Source organism: Amia ocellicauda, chromosome 17 (genome assembly GCF_036373705.1).
Source record: "Amia ocellicauda isolate fAmiCal2 chromosome 17, fAmiCal2.hap1, whole genome shotgun sequence".
Taxonomy (NCBI): Eukaryota; Metazoa; Chordata; class Actinopteri; order Amiiformes; family Amiidae; genus Amia; species Amia ocellicauda.
This window is the reverse complement of record NC_089866.1, coordinates 37,849-60,226: the sequence shown is the minus strand read 5'-3', so window position 1 is coordinate 60,226 and position 22,378 is coordinate 37,849. Positions and strand designations below refer to the sequence as shown.

At 37.6% G+C, this 22,378-nt stretch overlaps 1 protein-coding gene across 3 annotated transcripts; it reads left to right on the top strand.

The window, feature by feature from the left end:
- The first annotated feature begins 694 nt into the window (after positions 1–694).
- On the top strand, positions 695–18,907 carry LOC136712449 (cytochrome P450 3A40). Of its 3 annotated transcripts, XM_066689055.1 has the most exons (14): positions 695–820; positions 4,409–4,502; positions 4,808–4,860; positions 5,250–5,349; positions 5,613–5,726; positions 5,818–5,906; positions 11,951–12,099; positions 13,151–13,278; positions 13,581–13,668; positions 13,941–14,101; positions 14,471–14,697; positions 15,718–15,880; positions 17,033–17,081; positions 17,670–18,907. In XM_066689055.1, exons 1-14 carry the CDS (start codon positions 750–752, stop codon positions 17,756–17,758), a joined length of 1,575 nt encoding a protein of 524 aa, XP_066545152.1. In that variant the 5' UTR covers positions 695–749; the 3' UTR covers positions 17,759–18,907. The 3 variants fall into 3 exon arrangements, with proteins under 3 accessions (XP_066545152.1, XP_066545154.1, XP_066545153.1); XM_066689056.1 differs by lacking the exons at positions 17,033–17,081; positions 17,670–18,907 and adding an exon at positions 16,262–16,888 and having other exon boundaries at positions 696–820; XM_066689057.1 differs by lacking the exons at positions 4,808–4,860; positions 5,250–5,349.
- The last annotated feature ends 3,471 nt before the right edge of the window (positions 18,908–22,378 follow it).

Genomic DNA, 22,378 nt, shown 5'->3' with positions numbered 1-22,378 from the left:
GTCTTCTCAGACCATCTCGCCTTTTGGGGTTCCAACTCGAAAACATTAACCAGCACAATCTGCCGATACCATAAACAATCGTTCCGGTCTCCTCACACTTTTTCCATAAACAGACACTTTAACCAGTCTGCTGCACCTCATCTCACAAATGAGATTCTTTACCAATCAAGTCTTGAATCAAGTCCCCACGCAGTCTCCTCTGTTCCAGGGTGAAAAGGTTCAGGTCCCTCAGTCTCTACATAGGACATTCCCTTCAGACCTGGAAAAGTCTGGTTGCTCTCCTCTGAACTGCCTCTGCTTCCTTTGTCACCCTACAGATTAAAGATTTCGCCTTTAAACAAATAAAATGGACCCATCAGGAAATTATTTAAAACCAACTCTCTTCATTCCCATGAACCTTTCACCCTTTCACGCAACTCTGTTACTTCCAGGAGTCACACCCATGGACATTCTGTTCAATGATAAATTGATGTATAATAACTAGAAACCATAATAACATGTTCAAACATGTATTGGAGGTGGAATTTGTTCTGTCTTGCTTTGTTAATCATTAACAAGTATGCAGTGCTTCCAAATGGTTGCAGAGTGTATTGATAAGAGAACTTCACTTTTCACCCAGTGCAATTTCATTCTGTTGTTTGTTTAAAGTCCCTCCCTCCAGAAAGATAAGCCCAAACCTTTAAAAACTTTCAGCTTCCCCTGGGAAGTCAACTTAATAATAAACAGAGACATCAGCACAGAAGAACACTATGAGTTACCTTCCTGCTTTTTCGCCAGAGACCTGGACATTGTTTGCCTTGTTTTTAACCCTACTGATTGTGTAAGTACCCTGCACTCTAGAATTATTCTGTTGTAACTGCTATTGTTAAATCAATGGTGCTTTATTTCTCATTTAAATGAATGGACATTATGTTACATTTCTCTGCAACTAGGTTTTTCAAAATATGAAAACTGGATTTTCAGAGGTACGCTTTTTTTGTATACACAGTCTTGTATAGTTCATATTTTATTATCACATATTTACATTTTCCCATTTCCATGAAGCAATTATGTTTTACATTCAACTACTTTTTTGATTCTGAAGTTTGTAGCAAAACAAATGACTATGTACAGTTTACCTTGCTTTGTGTTTAATTATGCTTGGGGAGTCATGTACACTGATAGTTAGTCTGGGCATATATGTTATAAATTGTAGAAGCAGTTTGCCTTTAAATCACATTTGGCAGGAGCCAAATTAAAACATAAATGTATCTTTCCCCTTTCTCCCTTCTATCAGTGTTTTCCACTGTACTCATTAAACATTCCTTTGTACTTATATAATGTATACTATAAAAGCTGTGAAAGTGACACAACAGAAAGTGACTGCATTTCCTGAAAAAATGAAAAATACACAATCACACAATATCCATCCTAAAGACTCAAACAGGTCCAGGTGAATGACAAGTATAATTCTGCAAAAAGTCATAGACATATAGAAACACCCTTTTCCTTCAAAACCACTGAAATTATTGTATGGACACTTTTGATATGGCTGTATGATAGACTTTAAATATTATATTTATTCAGATGTGTTTGTTTTGTAATTGGAAGGTATGGATACTGAATAATATTCCCTGTATGCTTACATTTACAGTGAGGGAAAAAAGTATTTGATGCCCTGCTGATTTTGTACGTTTGCCCACTGACAAAGAAATGATCAGTCTATAATTTTAATGGTAGGTGTATTTTAACAGTGAGAGACCGAATAACAGCAAAAAAAATCAGAAAAACGCATTTCAAAAAAGTTATAAATTGATTTGCATGTTAATGAGGGAAATAAGTATTTGATCCCCTATCAATCAGCAAGATTTCTGGCTCCCAGGTGTCTTTTATACAGGTAATGAGCTGAGATTAGGAGCACTCTCTTAAAGGGACTCTCCTAATCTCAGCTCGTTACCTGTATAAAAGACACCTGTCCAAAGAAGCAATCAATCAATCAGATTCCAAACTCTCCACAATGGCCAAGACCAAACAGATGTCCAAGGATGTCAAGGACAAGATTGTAGACCTACACAAGGCTGGAATGGGCTACAAGACCATCGCCAAGCAGCTTGGTGAGAAGGTGACAACAGTTGGTGCGATTATTCACAAATGGAAGAAACACAAAATAAGTGTCAGTCTCCCTCGGTCTGGGGCTCCATGCAAGATCTCACCTCGTGGAGTTTCAATGATCATGAGAACGGTGAGGAATCAGCCCAGAACTACACGGGAGGATCTTGTTAATGATCTCAAGGCAGCTGGGGCCATAGTCACAAAGAAAACAATTGGTAACACACTACACCGTGAAGGACTGAAATCCTGCAGCGCCCGCAAGGTCCCCCTGCTCAAGAAAGCACATGTACAGGCCCGTCTGAAGTTTGCCAATGAACATCTGAATGATTCAGAGGAGAACTGGGTGAAAGTGTTGTGGTCAAATGAGACCAAAATCGAGCTCTTTGGATCAACTCAACTCGCCGTGTTTGGAGGAGGAGGAATGACCCCAAAAACACCATCCCCATCGTCAAACATGGAGGTGGAAACATTATGCTTTGGGGGTGTTTTTCTGCTAAGGGGACAGGACAACTGCACCGCATCAAAGGGACGATGGACGGGGCCATGTACCGTCAAATCTTGGGTGAGAACCTCCTTCCCTCAGCCAGGGCATTGAAAATGGGTTGTGGATGGGTATTCCAGCATGACAATGACCCAAAACCCACAGCCAAGGCAACAAAGGAGTGGCTCAAGAAGAAGCACATTAAGGTCCTGGAGTGGCCTAGCCAGTCTCCAGACCTTAATCCCATAGAAAATCTGTGGAGGGAGCTGAAGGTTCGAGTTGCCAAACGTCAGCCTCGAAACCTTAATGACTTGGTGAGGATCTGCAAAGAGGAGTGGGACAAAATCCCTCCTGAGATGTCTGCAACCCTGGTGGCCAACTACAAGAAACGTCTGACCTCTGTGATTGCCAACAAGGGTTTTGCCACCAAGTACTAAGTCGAAGGGGTCAAATACTTATTTCCCTCATTAACATGAAAATCTATTTATAACTTTTTTGAAATGCATTTTTCTGGATTTTTGTTGTTATTCTGTCTCTCACTGTTAAAATAAACCTACCATTAAAATTATAGACTGATCATGTCTTTGTCAGTGGGCAAACGTACAAAATCAGCAGGGGATCAAATACTTTTTCCCCCACTGTAAAAATACATGTGTATTTGATGAGGACTCCATAGGACTCCATTTAACCAGTCTTATGTTCTGATATTACAATGATATTACAATGTTCACTTCTTCTCATTTTTAGGCACCTACTAGTGTCTCCTATATTTGCAAGTTGGAGGATAGATTTTCTATATAAACCAAAGTATTACAAGATAGAATCAGAGAGAAGGGTTATGCCGAGAACTGGATAAAGAAACCCATCACAGCATTTTCCAAAATTAACTCAAGTTGTTTGTTTGATGTTCGAGAAGACAGAGACCATGGGTCAACCAATACAATGTTTGATTACATACTCTCCGCTAGGTCAACAATTTAAGCAAATCATTAACAAATACTGGCATGTAGTTAGATCTTATCCGAATGTAAGCAATACCTTCAATGCAATTTTATATATATATCTTTTTTTTTTCATCATCTTTCTGGTAAAAATAATTAAAATCAGACATATCATGAACAACATCCAATGTGATCCACATGAAAAAGTGACCATGTGCTTTTGCTGGAAGATTAAATGAACTTCGAAGTAATATTAGAACAAGAAATATCAGGAATCAGGTAGCTGCACAGTTTTATTAAAGAAACATAATATTGCAACATGGAAATATATAAATATCAAGGAAGTGAATATCTGACAGAGAGAGCTGGTAATATGGATAACTTATGAAGGAGAGAGGGGTTTTGGATTTATACCTTGTATACAGTTTTTTGATAGCCAATTAAATGATTGTTCTGTCTTAATACATGACCAATTAAATAGATGTAATCAAAACTTAAGTGGACAGTATAGTACACTAATTGATTAGAGACTGATTAAAATGTGTAGATTCTGAAGCCTTGCTAATGGGCCAAGGCCTTATAGCTCGATTCATTGTGGTGCTGGAGAATGGGGTTCGAGTTTTGTTGAAGCAGGAACCCCCAGGATGTTACAATGCAATATCTATTTTGGAGTCCTGTTTGAATAACTGAATACACATATATGAGATTATATTATAAGTGTGAGTTATGTTATCCTGATGAAGATTTTACAGAGACTGACGCATTGATCTGAATGTGCTGAAATGAATACTTTTTTTGGGCATTCATGTAAGTGTGCAGGTATTATTATTTTTAATTATTGGCTTTCCTTACCCAGCACCTGATCAGATCTGGATGTATTTCTTGTCTTTTCAAGGTATGGATACTGGCCATATGGAGCCTTCAGAAAGCTTGCTGTTCCAGGTCCTAAACCTCTGCCTTTCTTTGGGACATTACTTGAATACAGAAAGGTGAAGTGATGCACTTAGACCAAATAAAGGCATTATGCTCGGGAATTATCCAAACAGAATCAGCTTTGATATTGTTATAGTGATTATCAGTGTCATCATAATTTAAATTTGAATATTAGTTTGAGAGGAAACCAGAAAGGTTACAATTATAGATACTAGTGCACAAATAAAACTTTCCACTGTATAAAAAAAAAATTCTAATGGTAATGAAATTAAGTAACAATTGAAGCTATAATACAATCTGAATGTGCTTTGTTTCTATATTCAGTGCAATGTTGCACTACAAAATACCTCTTATTTCCTAGGGTTTCTTCAATTTTGATATGGACTGTTTCAAGAAATATGGACGAATGTGGGGGTGAGCATCATTATAATTGTTTGCAGTTATTTTTATAAGTCCACATACTGAACATGTTGTCATGGAGGTGTGCATGGGTATATAATCAGAGAGAAGTAATGTTCCACAGCTGTCAGATTGTTTTTAATTCGTTTTCTCTGACTCATCTTTCTCTCAGCATAATAACCTAAGAGCATAATTGTAAAAATTATAACCAGATACAGAGTGCATTAAAATGGGTAAAATGGGTTATTCCTTGAGGTTTCTGATTATTCGTACAAGGCTTGAGTTGTGTTTTTTCTTTTTTTTTTTGTGTTTGTCAGATTGTCTTGGATTTTGGTTCATTTTGTTCAATTTAATATTTGACATTTAATTGGCAGGTTTATATTTTCTTGTTTCACAAAATGTAGGTTTTATGATGGCAGGCAGCCTGTATTAGCTGTCATGGACACAGAAATGATAAAGACAATCCTGGTAAAGGAGTGTTATTCCCTCTTCACCAACAGAAGGGTATGAACCCACTGCCATTTCTTCACAGCGTCTCAACAGATTGTCAAAGCAAAAAAGATTGTATGTCATTGTGATCTGGAGACTTACACTTACATTTATTGTGTTCCAACTTATCTCTGTAAAACTGAATCTCACAATCTGAATTGAACTGTTACCACTATGGAATAATAATTGTATATATTGAAAAGTAATGTAGAAATTGGGAGATATGGTGTGGTCCATGGCTTATTGCATTTCCAATGAGTCATCCCTGATTTGTGCAGAATTTCCGCCTCAATGGCCCCCTGTACGACGCGGTCTCCATCGTGGAAGACGAGGACTGGAGGCGGATCCGCAGTGTGCTCTCCCCGTGTTTCACCAGTGGACGACTGAAAGAGGTTCCTTCATGTTTAGTGCAACCCCACAGTACACAGTACACAGAACAGACCTAATTTGTAAATTATTTTTCTAAATTATTTTTTTTTCCAGATGTTTCCAATAATGAAACACTATGCTGACAACCTGGTACAACATGTACAGAAGAAAGCAGACCAGAATGAAGCTGTTCAAGTCAAAGAGTGAGTGCAGAACATGTATATTTTATAGTTTTGTATAGTTTTCAACTACATGTGTCAGCAAATATAGAAATAAATGTGACAGAAATAAATATGTCTATAGAAATATATAAATCCCTTTCAACTAGGACCAGAAATGTTTAACATTAATGAGGCCCAAAAATATTTAAATGCAAAAACTTTTTATAGGTTGTTACCAACATGCCAGTAAAATACACAGAATGAATCCATGATATTTGCATTTTATATATTTTCATCACTATAATTATTTTCAGTTAAATTTTGTCCTGAATTCAGTGCCCCAGTGTTATCAGTTGTTGTGGTTGTTGTTATCTATAATAATAATAATAATAATAATAATAATAATAATGTAAATGTAAATCAATAAAGCTAATGAAAATAGCAGAGGAGGACAGATGCAGTAGATAAAATAAGTAAAAAACTCCTTTATTATTAGGAGATAGCGACCCAAGATTCAGTTTAAGTTGTCTGGAGATCTTCTGAGGGTCGATAATGAGAACTTCTGTTATGTCTGACATCCAGTTTTTCATATCTGCAATACAGTCAATTAAAATAGCAACTTTGCTAAAGTCATTAGGTTTGACTGTGAGGTAAAGCTGAGTATTGTCCGCATAACAATGAAAATTAATATTATGCTGACTAGGGGTGTAATGATTCACCAATTCGAATCAATGCACCGGCCCAGCTGTCTGAGATACCACAGCACCAAATCCAATTCCCCAATCTGGTCCATATTTATTAGCGAACCGGTCAAATATCGATCTGCTAGTCACAAACTGGACAACATACCAATACAGTGTTTGTAGATCGTAATGTGTATTTTCTAACTCACAAGCCTCATCCTTACTAGTCTAATTATTTTCTACTTATCAGGGTGTGTGTCATTGGGGCCCACCCTTAACGACACATTCAAAAAAGAAAAAAGCCTAGCTATACACGTTTCATTGCTAAACATGTTGGACAATAGTAGCTCTACAGAGACTATATTCAACACAACAACTAACCTAAAATCCAAGGTATGGAAACACTTTGGATTTTATAATAGAGATGGTGATCTGGATAAAAGCATTGTGATGCTGAGCAGCAGAGGTAAAACATTCTGGCAGCATAATTAATCTTTCCACGCATATGCGAAGGTGACACTGTGTTGCTGAAAATGAAGAAAGCTTGCCTGTTCCATTTGAGAACCTCAGAATATAAATGTGTAGACTTGGACAGGTTCACAATCCCTTATCCAAAACCCTTGGGGCCAGATGTGTTTAGAAATTTAGAATTTTTCACATTTCAGAAAGGTAGGACAGTATATTATTATTTATTTATTTATTTATTGGCAGATGCCCTTATCCAGGGTGACTTACAAAACATAAGAGCAATACAAAGTGCAAAAATATGTACTGTGTATTACAGTAACACCCCAGCACAGTCTGTGGCAGAACCCTGTATGCAAACAAATTAGGGGTGTAAATGTTTTAATCGAAATCAAAGATTGATTGAAATGAGCATTCAATTTCGACCATTGAATTTAAAGACTGGATCACGATTTATACTGCTCAAAAAAATCACAGTATAACACCAAGTGAATTAAACTTCAGGGATATCAATCTGTCCAGTTAGGAAGCCTAAGTGATTGTGAATCAATGTCACCTGTTTTGGTGCAAATGAAAATGACAGCAGGTGCACTGGAGAGGCAACAGCACGACAACCCCCAAAAAGGGAATGGTTTTGCAGGTGGTGGCCACAGACAATTGCTCTCTTCTTATTCTTCCTGACTGATTCTTCTCTAGTTTTGTGTTTTGCTAGTGTCCTTGACACTACTGGTAGCATGAGGCGGTACCTGCAGCCCATTCAGGTCGCACAGGTAGTCCAGCTCCTCCAGAATGGCACATCCATACGTGCCGTCGCAAGAAGATTTGCTGTGTCTCCCAGTACAGTCTCAAGAGCATGGAGGAGATATCAAGAGACAGGGCGTTACACGGTCCAACCAATCTGTCAAAAACACACTCCATGAGGGTGGCATGAGGGCCCGACATCCTCTAGTGGGACCTGTGCTCACAGCCCAGCACTGTGAACACCATAGAACATAGAACATAGAACACCACAATTGGCAGGTTCGCCATTGGTGCCCCATTCTCTTCACAGATGAGAGCAAGTTCACACTGAGCACATGTGACAGACGTGAAAGAGTCTGGAGACGCCACGGTGAACGTTATGTTGCCTGCAACATCATCCAGCCTGACCGGTTTTGGCGGTGGGTCAGTGATGGTCTGGGGAGTCATATCCTTGGAGGGTTGCACAGACCTCCATGTGCTAGCCAATGGTACCCTGACTGCTGTTAGGTTCCAGGATGAAATTCTCAGACCCATCGTCAGACCTTACACTGGTGCAGTGGGCCCTGGGTTCCTCCTGGTGCAGGACAATGCCCGGCCTCATGTGGCCAGAGTGTGGCAGTTCCTGGATGATGAAGGCATTGGCCCTCACATTCCCCAGACCTGAATCCAATTGAGAACCTTTGGGATGTTATGAATCAGTGCATCAGACGTCACCAAGTAGCACCACAGACTGGCCAGGAGCTCACTGATGCCCTGATCCAGGTCTGGGAGGAGATCCCCCAGGACACCATCTGCCGTCTCATCAGGAGCATGGCCAGACGTTGTCGGGAGTGCATACAAGCACAGGGGGGCCATACACACTACTGAGTCACATTATGAGTTGCCGTGGTGAAATTCACGCAAGTTGGAACAGCCTGTGATTTAAATAGTTTACTTTGATTTTCAGTGTGAGTTTGAATCCAGCCCTCAATCGGTTGGTGATTTTGGTTTCCATTGATCGTTCATTTTGTTCTCCACAAATTACACAATGTACAGTAAAGATTTTGATCTTTAATATATTTCGTTCATCGAGATCCAATGTATGATTTAAGTGTTCCCTTAATTTTTTTGAGCAGTGTATTTATTTATGTGTGTATTTGGCTTCATCAAACCAAAAGTAATTCAAATCTCAGAAAAGTTAAAATGACAGCAGACACCTTAACACTAGAACTCAAAAGTAAATATCTCTGCGTATGTGAATTTCTCCCACATATGCATTCTTATATATTCTTATACTTGTATACTTGTTCTTATATATGTTCTTTGCACTTATGTTGCAAGTCGCCCTGGATAAGGGCGTCTGCCAAGAAATAAAAATAAAAATAATAATATATTGGCATGTCAGCTGTAAAGTCCTCAAAATAAATAAATTATAAATACTTTCTTCTACAGCTGCTGGACCCGCAGTTTATGTGCCTGTGTAGTGTAAGGTACACTTATAAATTTCAATTAAAGAAGTGAATTTATAGTATCACCTATAGAATCCTGGAATCTTGTAGAACTCAATTTCCATAATAATTGGACGCAGACACCAATTCCAAAGATATAAATTGTCAAATTTATTAAAAACAAAGTCTAAATGTAGCACTACACTAATTACACAAAAGGGAAAAATTAATTAAAATTCAACTCTAGATCAACAAATCAAAGACAAATCACTTCCGTGACCAAATCAAAGACCATGGGATTGCATACGATAACACAAAAATCGTTAAACAAAAAATGTTATAAACACATTGACTACAATACCGGTTAGTAAGACGAAGGTGAGTCTCTCGTTAGTATTGTTAGTCGGACATCAAATAACTACGCAGGTTAGTATTTATGTCAGGTAACTTCTCATTTTATATATATATATATCAGTCTCATTTACATTTAGGTGCCGAGAAAGATCCTATCATTATTTGTTACCACAATAACTGATTATTGTTCAATGATTAAGGATAGTCAGGGCCACCAATAATCTAATGTCTATTAACGTGTGTCAATTTCAGACTAAACAGTTAAACAGGAATGAGAAGATATTTCTCGGCGTTGACAGATTTTATTTCTAAAATTGTCAACAAAACAGTTTAATGCAACACACATTTATATTTAAGCAAAACTAAATGATATTAAACAAACAAAGGATGCTTTCTCTATTACTCTTCTGTATGGAATAGATGATTATACTTTGACCTTGTAATGTGACCAAATGCAACCAATCAGAAAATACTATGAACTAGGCAAGAATATCGCAAGCTGCAACTAAAAGCAATTGTCGAAAAGGACCACTAGGTGGTGCTATCTATCTAAGGCTGTCTATCAATTAGGATAGAATGATCTACTGTGTCAAATGCCGCACTTATATGGCAAGCCAAATTATTGTTTAGAGATGTCTTTAATTAATTTAAAAGATTAAAATATCCAGCAATAATAACTTTATCATTATTAACCATAATAGATTACAATAACTCAGATAAATCAGACATAAAACCACTCATTGATTTATGGGGCCGATAAATCACAACACAAATGACAGGGACTTTACAATGGATTTTGAACCTCAAAAGAAGAGAACTCACTAACAGTGATCAGATTTAAAACGAACAAGGCTAAACTCTCAATTTCTCAAGCAGGTTTCAGATAAAAATAAGAAATCAAGTTATAAAATAATTTAAGATGAAGCTCTTATTGGATAGAGATATCACGTTTAAGAGAGCCATACTCACCATTTCTGTATTTGATAAAGAGACAGGCTTTATGGCCACGAGATTATAGAAATAGACACAACTTTATTTGGGCCACGAAGGTCTGTCAGCAGTGACAATAGTCTGAATAGGTATTTTAATTGTATGCACGTTTAACATAGGGTACAGAAGGAGATGAAGCGATCACAGAGAAAATAGCAGAGGGGTGAGAGCAGTCTAGAACAGAAAGAAATGCACTATCCAGTGTGCTAACACCTCCACTCACAAGTCACAATCAATTTAAAGCATTTCTTGATATTGTCCAATAATACAACCAAACCACTTTTGTTTGGGTGCAAGCCATTGGAGCAATAAAATCGCAGCCTCTCCCAGAAGAAGTCCCAGTTCTTTACGAAGTCAATGCTGCGCTCAGCGCACCAGGAAGCTAACCAGCGATTTAATGATGAAAGTCTGCTGAAATTTGAATTTTCTCTTCTGAACATTGGGAGGGGACCCGAGATTATAATCCTTTCTGCACTGTAGCTAACAGACTAGAAAAATATTTTTTCAAAATATTTTTCTCAAACTGGCGAAGGCAAATGTAATTTACTCCGACATGTAAAGGTGACGAGAAGGGTAGAGGTGGACTGGGCACCGCAGCCCTGCCACTCAGCCATCCCGGATCCACATTCAGCTCCAGATACGTGAGCCATGGCTGCTGTCACCCACAGCACTTTTCCACTGAAATGGTGGCGGTGAGGGTTCAGAGATGGTGCCTAATCTGGAATCGTTCATTGATTTTCTACTGGTTCTCGGCCGGCAAAAACAGCTGGTCTGGAACCAAGGAGCCCGTAATATCAGATTTTCTACTTTTCAAAGCAAATATTAAAGCTTGCAAATAAAGGACTTAACTCGCCATGGTGGTGGTTATGGTTGCCATGTGTTTCTCGACTTCTATTTAGTGCTTGGGAACACCCACATCCAGTTGCGTAAGCGTTCGGTTCACAAATCAGTGGTAATGCAGGCTGGTTTGTAAAAGGTTTAGCTGGTTCCCAGGCAGAGCACCATCTCTGGCACCAGCACTGGCACCGTGTCGGTGGAATAGCACTACCAGGTCTCCTTGAGCTGAGCTCTCCGTTCCAACAATAGGGCTTGCTTCTTCAGGGCTTTTCTTATTTTCTTCTTTACGGCCACCAACTCTGCCTTGACTGACTGCCAATCTGAAGAGCTGATAGACGACATTGAACTCCATGCCAGAAGGTGGTGGTATTGTGTGGTTTCCTGATGTGTGACCATCTTCCTGCACTGACTAATTACACCATGTAGGATGAGTGCAATGTCCATCTCAGATGTAGCATTTTGGTCTGTTGTGCAGCACTCCTGTGCTCTGGTTGAGTGAATATTCATGTTGAGCAACTCTTTAACTTTGTTGTGAAGCATATGCCATAACATTTCAATTGGTTAAAAGTTGTATTTCTCAATTTCTCAGGTTGTTTGGTCCATACAGTATGGATGTTGTTACCAGCACAGCCTTCAGTGTCAACATTGACTCTATGAATAACCCCAGTGACCCCTTTGTGACCAACATCAAGAAAATGCTCAAATTCAATTTTCTAGACCCTATATTGCTAATCATAAGTAAGTGTGTTATCATACAAATTAACAATTTTTTATTATTTACTTTTTGACAGTGGTATGAAAAACATTGCTCACTACAAATATTTGTATGATTGCATTCAAAATGCCAACTGAAAAGTTTTCTACACCAGAAAAGCTAAAGGGATTATTTTTTTCAAAACTTGTTATATCAATCATTCAATCAATTAATCAATTTGTATTTATATAGAGCCCTTTGCAGGGTAGCCACAGTGCACTTTACAGAGTGGTAAACATAAAATAAGCATACATTAATTCATTAAATTAATAAAATAATTAAAAACAGACCTTAGCCATGGAGGGGAGATAAACAAAAACTCCTATAGATGGCATGTAGGAGAATATAAATCTCTGGGGGTCCATGGCTTAAGGCCTAGGCCTTATTTTAGCTGTGAAAAACATTTATAGTGACTCTCTGTGAATTGAGAGGAAAAAGAGAGATTGTCAGGCCTGCTCTCCACACTTCCCCTGTTCACCACTTAAGGTCATCCTGATCACCAGTCTCTCAATAAGCAATCATCCAATTAACATTCCTACATACCATGTGCACTTGTCCCAAATACCATCTGCACTCATTGGTTCTACCTCTCCCTACCCGCTCCACTGACTCCACTCTACCATACACTTAAACCCCTGTTTGTATTTAAGTCACTGCTAAGTCTGGTCTTTTTTGAGTCACTTCTAAACATTCCTTATATATTGTCTGTCTGTTAGTGTTCCTGATTGCTTGCGTTTTCCTTACGATTGCCTGTCTTCCCAATCAATCTACCTCTGGACTGTTCTTGACTGCCTTTTGGATCTCCCCTTTGTACTGTTGTATTTCCCTTCCTTTTGGTTGAGTCTGCACTTGAATCCACCTGTTAGTCTCCAGCACATTATAGATATTCTTCTAAATTCAAAGATTCATACTGAAGAAATGTACCACAGTGAAACCACAGACCAGACTTCCTTAACAGGCCTTCCTTTCTAAAGTAATCATTGCTCACTGTTATTGCAGACCCTCTTGTCAAAAGTATTTCTGTTTCTTGTGTAGGTCTCTTCCCCTTTGTTTCTCCATTGATGGAGAAAATGGAATTTTCTCTATTTCCAACATCAGTGACAAATTATTTTTTTGACTCCCTTCGGAAAATAAAGACTAAACGCCAACAAATGGTTCATGATGTAAGTGTTGACCCCAACCCTCTTTTGGAATTCTATTTATCTTATCTTTATCTGATTCTGATTGCAAAAATAATGTTTCATCATAAATTATACAAATACATAAGAACACAAATCTATCATTTTCAGAATGCTTTCAAATTTAGTAGTTCATACAAATATTTGAGATTTCTTTACTGCATCCTCATCAATGTTTAAATGTATTGGCTATAATATTATTAACAATAACCTTTACTACATTAATCAAATTTATTTTGTTGCGTATTGCTATACCAATTGACGGTCTTGTGCATCTTTTGCTGTAGAATCGAGTAGATTTCCTGCAACTGATGGTCGATTCTCAGGTTCCAGATAAAGTGAATAACACCAAAGCTGAGCAGGAGTCTGTTAAAGGTACTGTGTCAATCCTGCATTCTTCAATTATGAATTCTAAAGTGAAGAAAATCTCTCAGTTTATTTGATATCTGCTAGAGCAAGGGTTTTCAAACCAGTCCTGGAGTACCCCCTGCCTTGCTCAACCTTTTCTGTACTTCTTTTTAGTTTTCATTGATATTCTGCCTTCCTTACAATATAAAACATTCTCTGCTCATACAGAAAGCCTAAGTATTCTTTCACATAAGCATAATACATATCTAAATATGATTGTCATTTAATCTTCTCTGCAGGTCTGACAGATCATGAGATCCTCTCTCAGTCCATGATTTTCATTTTTGCTGGCTATGAGACGACCAGCAGCTCCCTTTCCTTCCTTGCATATAATTTAGCCACCAACCCAGACTGTATGAAGAAACTGCAGGAGGAGATTGATCGAACCTTTCCAAACAAGGTGGAAGTTTAACATAAATAGCTTGAAATGGTCATAGGACCATTGTCACTTCCATTGCTTCATATTAAGATTATATAAAAAATGTCAAGTCATGACACATTGATGGCCAGTTTTTAATTTTAAAACTATTTCCGTTTAGAACAAAATTGGAATACAATCCCCAAAATACCTATATTTTGTGTTCCTGGTCCAAGCCAATATTTTGCTGCTAGTTATAAAAAAGTATGCGGCCCTAAATTCCGATTTCAAATTTGAATGATTTCAATCTGAAGAATAAAATGTGCCTTATTATAATACCTTTGTATATTGAATGGCACATTGGTTTTAATTCCACTCCTGTATAATATGATTGTATTATTCTTTCTCAAGGCCCCTGTGACGTACGAGGCAGTGACTCACATGGAGTACCTGGACATGGCCGTGAATGAGTCCCTAAGGCTGTACCCCCCCGCAGCCCGAGTGGAGAGGGTCTGTAAGCAGACAGTCAAGATTGGTGACGTGACAATTCCAAAGGGAATGGTCATCATGATTCCATCCTATGTTCTTCACCGCGACCCTCAGCTTTGGTCAGAACCTGAAGTCTTCAAACCAGAAAGGTAAATTTTTGTGCCATTTTGTGCTATTATACCTTGTGCCATAATAAGTTTTTAGACCCTTAACTGAAGTAATGAGCTTATATTTGACTTTTTAAACTGTCTAACTGATAAAAAGTTGGACCCTTAATACATTCCTTATACAATTGTATACTTAACCCCCCTACTGTTTAAAATAATTAAAAGGCTCATTAGGAAATTATTAAATTAAGGGTTCAATTAAGTAATTGAGAGCTGGGTTGGAATACAAACCAGGAGGAGGGGGGTCTCCGTGGACCAGGGTTTAGAACCACTGCTAGACAATTTCCTTACTATGATATTCCTGCACTCAAGGTGTAAGAGATACACATGCACTACTCAAACTAATACAGAACGTTAGAAAAAAAAATCAAATCATAATTATCCATATTAAAATGGCAGTTTAGCGGTCGGTTGGGGACTGTTAGGTGGTCCATTCTTCGCTTATTTCCTTCTATCCAATTTTCTGTCTTTCTTACTAAATTAATACCTATTTTGCTTTATTAATCATTCATACTTGTGCCTCTTATTTTATCATGCTAGTCCTGGATGTGCAGATGTTGCAATGATTTCCAATTGTTATAGTCAGCAGTTGTCCGTTAATTAAATCAAAATGTTTTTTTAGTTTGAGTTCATATTTTAATCTCTACTTTAGTAAAGCCAATAGTTTGCAAATTATTTTGTATCCCTATCTTATCCATAATGCTGTCTCTCATTAAAGAGAACTGTTATGCATTGGTTACTAAGTGTAACCCTAAAAAGCTTGTGCATGAATGTAAATTAATACAATCTCTCATGTTCCGTGAAAAATCAGACATCCTAAAAATATGTATTTGTTTATTTTTTACTACATTGCTTTCCCATTGAAAAATGGTTGTATTGTGGAAATTGATTGTTCATTTACAAAAATGTGTCCACACAAAAATGTTTCCATCTAATTAATGTATTTCAAAGTATTAGTTCTCTTGATTTATAAGAAACTTTATTTTAATTATTTTTCTTCAGATTCAGTAAAGCCAACAAAGAAAGTACAGACCCCTATGCATTCTTACCATTTGGAGCAGGGCCCCGGAATTGCATTGGAATGAGGTTTGCCATCATCTTAATGAAACTCGCCATAGTTCAGATTCTCCAGAACTTCAGCATCATTACTTGCAAGGAGACAGAGGTAAGAAAAATTCAAATCACTGCAAAATCATTTGATGGATGGTTTCAATTACTGCCCCTTTGTATTTATGTTGAACTACATTACCAAAAAACCTGAATGGAAGATTACTCATCTTACAAATTATAACGGAAGCACAGGCTGTTATTTTTAATGATAGCATAACAGATGATGTCCAATCTGTTGACTAGTTATCAAATTCTATCTAGCGATCACAAGCTTATGAAACATGTTTTTCCATGATGCTTTACCATTAATTTCAATGTAGTACTAGAAATATATAAAACCATTATATATTGAAAAGCAGTTCGTCAGGCAATAAATATCAATTATACCAAAGATAGATTTTAAGTGACTTAAAATGTGAATAACCCCTTTCCTCAGATCCCACCTGAGCTGGATATTCAGGGATTCATTGGACCTAAAAAGCCACTGACACTAAAGTTCAGACAGCGCAGTTCATACCGTGCAGAGGAATAAACAGGAAGAACCAAATTCACAGGCTTTTCTCAATTTAATCAGCAACATTTAATATTATATGACGTATTTAACAAGTAATGTGATTAATCTATAAATAGTTATGCAACATTAAAAAATATATATTTAGCTAAACTTAAAGCACTGCTGTAAAAAGTCAGAAAGAAAGGGTTTTTGGGCTTTGATAGAGGTGACATATATCAAGTGACAGTGATTAAGGGATCATGGGTGTTTTAATTTCAAACTATTAATAATTTTGTTCAAATTGCCCTTCCTCTGGAACTGTTTTCTATTTAAAGAGAGTTTAACATCAACTGACCTAATTGGTAAAACACTGATCATTGTATTCAGACTCAGGGTAAAGTGTATACATAAATCTCACATTGTGAATGCTCAATGTAATTACAAACTCTTCATTTCCACTTTTTATGATGGGCAGCTTTTAACTTTTAAAATCATTGTAAATTGCTCACTAAAGAGATTAGGATGGTTTGGGTTGTTTCCCGTCAGACAAATAAATGAATATAAAAAACATGACAGTACATATTTTGTGTTTATTAACCATAAGGTCTACAAAGATTAATCAAAACACTGTGAAATCAGGATCAGCAATTGATTTACTGATAATTACAAAGGAAAAGTGCTTATTGTTTCATTTCCAACAAATGTGATGGCCAGGGGAAGATGAAAGCTCTGCCTCTCCTGGAAGAACACATGGAAGCAAATGGTATGATATACATTTCACAAGGTTCTACATACAAAAAATGTTCTTAAAATTGAAAGCTGTATGCATTCAGGGTAATGTAAGTAGATGGATTATGAACTGGTTGATGTACAGGAAACAGAGGGTGTCGATTAGAGGAGTTGCTTCTAACTGCAGTGAGGTTGTTAGTGGAGATCCACAGGGATCAGTACTAGGGCCTATGCTTTTTCTAATCTATATTAATGATCTGGACTCTGGGATAGCCTGCAAACTTGTCAAATTTGCAGAAGATACAAAAATAGGTGGCTCAGCAGATACAATCTCAACAGCACAGGCTATTCAAAGGGACTTAGGTAATATTCAGTTGTGGGCCGACACCTGGCAGATGAAATTTAATGTGGACAAGTGCAAGGTAATACATGCAGGTAACAAAAATGTCTACTATAATTACACTATGGGAGGAATAGAACTGGAAAAAGTAATGCTTGAGAAAGACCTAGGGGTTTATGTGGACTCCTCAGTCTCCCCATACTGTTTGGATAACCAATATCGATCTGAAAAGCATATAAAGAACAGCACACGGTCTCTCTCTCTCTCTCTCACCTGAACCAGTAACTCGCTGCCACAGCTCAACCTGTAGCTCTGTTGCCCGAACCGGAAACAGAAACCAACCAAGTCTTTTCCGGCAACAGAAGAGTTAAACTGGAAGAAAGAGATTGAGCCATACAAAGAATTCTTTTAAAGGACTTTATTAAATAAAGAACTTTACAGACTGCGCTGCCCGCCTGTGCCCACCTGATCAGTGGAGTTTTACAGCTGGACAATTGACTAAGTCGACTGAATATGAAAGTGTTCAGTCATTTAAAAAGCTATTGAGTCTTAAGAAACTTGACCCTTGGAACCAAACAGGGCCCTGCTTTCCTCAAAGACTTTGTCTTCAAATAAGTACGGTGAGAGACCCTGCTTGCCCAGAAGATTTTGTGCACAACCTTGGAGCCTTCAAACCAGTGGAAAATCTGTTTGGAAAAGACTCTGTTTCGCGAAACCCCAACTTCCAGGTGTATCGACTGAGTGGAAGTTCTTGGACAAAGCCGAACCGGACTTCCTTTGTTCCAAACCACACGGACCTCATGCCGTGTGCTGTTATCTGAGCCCAAAGACAGAGAGGCCTCTCTGCGACGAAGTTCAGATAAGTTTAACAGTTTGGAGTTTGTGATTCATGACATTTGAGAAATCAATTAGAAATGTTAATCTGTTATTCATAACTCTAGAATGTGTAATATCATTTAGTTTTGCTTAAATATAAATGTGTGTTGCATTAAACTGTTTTGTTGACAATTTTAGAAATAAAATCTGTCAACGCCGAGAAATATCTTCTCATTCCTGTTTAACTGTTTAGTCTGAAATTGACACACGTTAATAGACATTAGATTATTGGTGGCCCTGCCATTGAATAATAATCAGTTAAGGGAAATTGTGGTAACAAGTAATTATAGGATCTTTCTCAGCACCTAAACGTAAATGAGACTGATATATATATAACGAGAAGTTACCCGACATAAATACTAACCTGCGTAGTTATTTGATGTCCGACTAACAATACTAACGAGAGACTCACCTTCGTCTTACTAACCGGTATTGTAGTCAATGTGTTTATAACCTTTTTTGTTTAACGATTTGTGTGATATCATATGCAATCCCATGGTCTTTGATTTGGTCACGGAAGTGATTTGTCTTTGATTTGTTGATCTAGAGTTGAATTTTAATTAGTTTGTCCCTTTTGTATAATTAGTGTAGTGCTACATTTAGTCTTTGTTTTAGAATAAATTTGACATTTTATATATTTGGAATTGGTGTCTGCGTCCAATTATTACGGAAATTGTGTTCTACAAGATTCCACGATTCGTGATAAGGTGATACTATAAATTCACTTCTTTAATTGAAATGTATAAGTGTACCTTACGCTACATATATATATATATATATATTAGTTCAATTACTCAGGACATTGCTTGGACTATTTTTGTTTTCATTTCATTGGATTATGAGGGGATAGGAGCCTGCACTCGCAACCATATTGCTTTCGTGTTGCAGCGGTGTGTGGATTTCCCTGCCTATCCTATTTCATAGACTTTTTTTGTCTTCTTCAGTTAGATTAAATGATTCCTTTAAATATAGTTTTTTTCATACTCTATTTTGTGTCTCTCTTTATTATCTGTATGCTCACTTATCACATTGCTTATGTTTTTCTTATCTGCTATATTTATACACAATATTCTTTATTCCTCATTCTGCTTGTGGTGGAGCAGGCTAATCCCTCGGTGAAAAAACCCTCCCAAATAAAGGCTTACCTAGGGTGGGGTGGTGGAGCGGCCATCTTGGGGGAGGCAGTGGAGGGTTACAGAGGCCATGTTAGGAAGGGACTTTAGAGACCTAGGTCACCTTATTACTGACATGGGTGGGTGGGGGGGTTAAGGTCTTGGTGTGGAATGTAGTTTCCTTAGTTCATAGGTTAGGGTTGTTCCTTCAAACTATTTTATTATAAGTTACATTCATGTAAAATTATTTTGGCAATGTATGGGGTCGTGTAATTTGTCTTTTTTCTTGCTACCATGATTGTCTAATGGTTTGGTCCAGGGGGTGGTCCTAAGTGAACTATAGTAGAAAAGCGGGACCAAGGAGTCAGTGGGGGAAGATGATGCTGGAGTGGGTAGGATGGTACAGTGGGCCTATGCTAAATATATAGTTAACCGTGAAGACTCTGTATAGGAAGTTGAAGAAAGTGTTTTGTGATAATTATATAATGTTTTATATTAATACTAGCATTAGAAGTAGTTTGTATACAGACTGAGCAGATTAGATTTAGCAGGACAAGTAAAGGGTCAACAAGGACAACTCCTGTCAGTAATAAAAGATCACACAGTGCCAAAATAGCCTACAGATGTCTGCTGAGAATTTGTTTATGACTTAATCGTTTCTCAAGATAGGCAGAAATTGTTTCTGTTAATGAGCGATTGACACTAGGTAAATGACGACCATGGGATCACATCTTCCTAGTGCACATCAAAGACAGACATCTGCTTTTTGTATCCATCGCCTCTTCACAGGAGGACAGATCGTAAACAGACCCGGACCTGTATCTTCTGATTGGATGAACGGCCATAAGATGTTACGTCATTTTCCTATAAAGTTGTACTCATGTTTGTAAACATTAAGTCCTCACTGAAGGAATTATTCCTGACGTGGGGCTTCCAAGCCGGCTTGATTAAAGTTCTATTTGCTTTATCTCCTCGACTTCTACACTTATTTCCGAGACGGGTTCTACAACCGCGAACCTGGGACTAGGAAGCTGTGGGGCATTAGTTATCCTGCTGATGGGCTTTTTGTTTCTTTTGTTTTTGTTTCTTTTTTGGACTGAGTTTTGTTAAAAACTGTTATTCCTTATGGACGTTTTTCATAACCAGTGACTATGAATAAACTGTAAGTTTTTCTGGACACCACCTTTTTTTGCTTGTCTGCACACCTGTTCCTGTTTTTTTTAACATCTGGCCCTTGGTCCACAACACTGCTATACACATTATATTGCTGGCCTAAATTCCCTAATAAGAGTTGAATTATATTAAATGATTTTGGTAACCCTATATCTGGCAGTTATCTTGGTTAAGCCTGTTTTTCTATGCTTAATAATCCTTGTGACTATTTTATATATATACATAGAAAGGATTGCCTTTGTGTTCTAGAAAACTGTTACATACCAATGCAGTATGGTAATCTACATGGACAGTTCAGTCTCTCTATTACAAACTGTCCCTTACCAACTACAAAATAGTTTAAACATCAAAGGAGTAGGTGGAGAAACAAAACGTTTTCATTATTTAAAAGAAGGAGCTGTACATTTTGTGTGTAATTTTTATGTTTTAAATATTACATTATCGTCACTCTTATCCAAAGCAACATTTTGGGTAAAAGTGATAACTGGTTTAGAGAGCACAAAGTGGTGTTGAGTTAGGGTTAGGCAAAGCAGCAAGGCAAAACAGCAGCTATTAAAATCAAGGAACCCCTTTTTGCAAGGAAGGTAGTAAAAGACTTTGTGTGAGTAAATAATGTTGGATATTCTTTCCATCATCAGAGCTCTGGAATGGTTAAGTGTCTGTCTGAACTGAAACAATGGCACGTTTGGGAATGGGTGGACTCGAGCATTGTGTCACTGTTGTATCCCACACATCCCGCAATTCACAAGCTCACCACCAGAGGTAATCATAATTGGAATACTAAACCCTCACATTCCCCAGCAATCAGCCACTTAACATTCCTCGGCACCATGTGCACTTGTTCTATCATCCTCAAACTCCCATTGGACCAGCACTCTCCTTCACTGCCCTCTGCTTCCCTCTGCTACACATATAAACCCCTCTGTGACTTCCATTCTCTGTTAAGTCTTGTCTTTGTTATCGTTGCATTTCTAAGTAGTCCATTTGATATTGATTGACTGTTTACAACCTCCATGTGTACCTTGACCACCGATACCCAAATTCTCCCTACCAGCCTGTTTGCCTGATCATTGACCCCCTGCTTGCCTTATTGACCACAACTTCTGGATTTCCCTGGACATTACGGTTTGCCAGCATTGACCCCAGCCTGTTCCTGACCACCTCTCACTTCATTACACATTGCAGTTTGTCCTACTGTGCTTACAAACTATGCTTTAAATATTGTGCCGCATGCATCTTCCTGAAAACATTTGGACTGGAACTGATCAGGACTTGGTGTGATCACTGTAATAACATATAGAACTCACCAGACTTTAATAACACACTAACCATATTACAGCAAAGTGCCAGTGAAGCTAAACAGCACAGCAATTGAAAATTTGAAAAATAAGAAATTAAATTAAATAGCCACTACATGGAGATGCAGAAATCCTAAAACATTTGTCCAAAAGAAGGTGGTGTGGATTCAAAGTGGCATGGGCCACATACTGTTTTAATGAAAACTGTTTGCAGTGTAGCCTTAGATATAGAGGGCAAGATAAATGAGTACACTGGTTTCAAATTGAATTATTGCATAATTTCTCCCTCTACCTTGTATATGTCTCACATGCCTGAGTCATTTTTTTCGCCATTATAGACAGTGACTATTTTTGGGAAGGAAACAGTGAAAAAGAAGACGTTGACATAACATTGACATAATACAATATAATATTGTTGAAAATATTGTATAAAATTAAGAAGTATAATATAAAATTCAATACAAAATAAATCTAAATCTAAATTGAAAATTAAATATAAAATAAAAATAGATAATATAATAAAAAATAATAT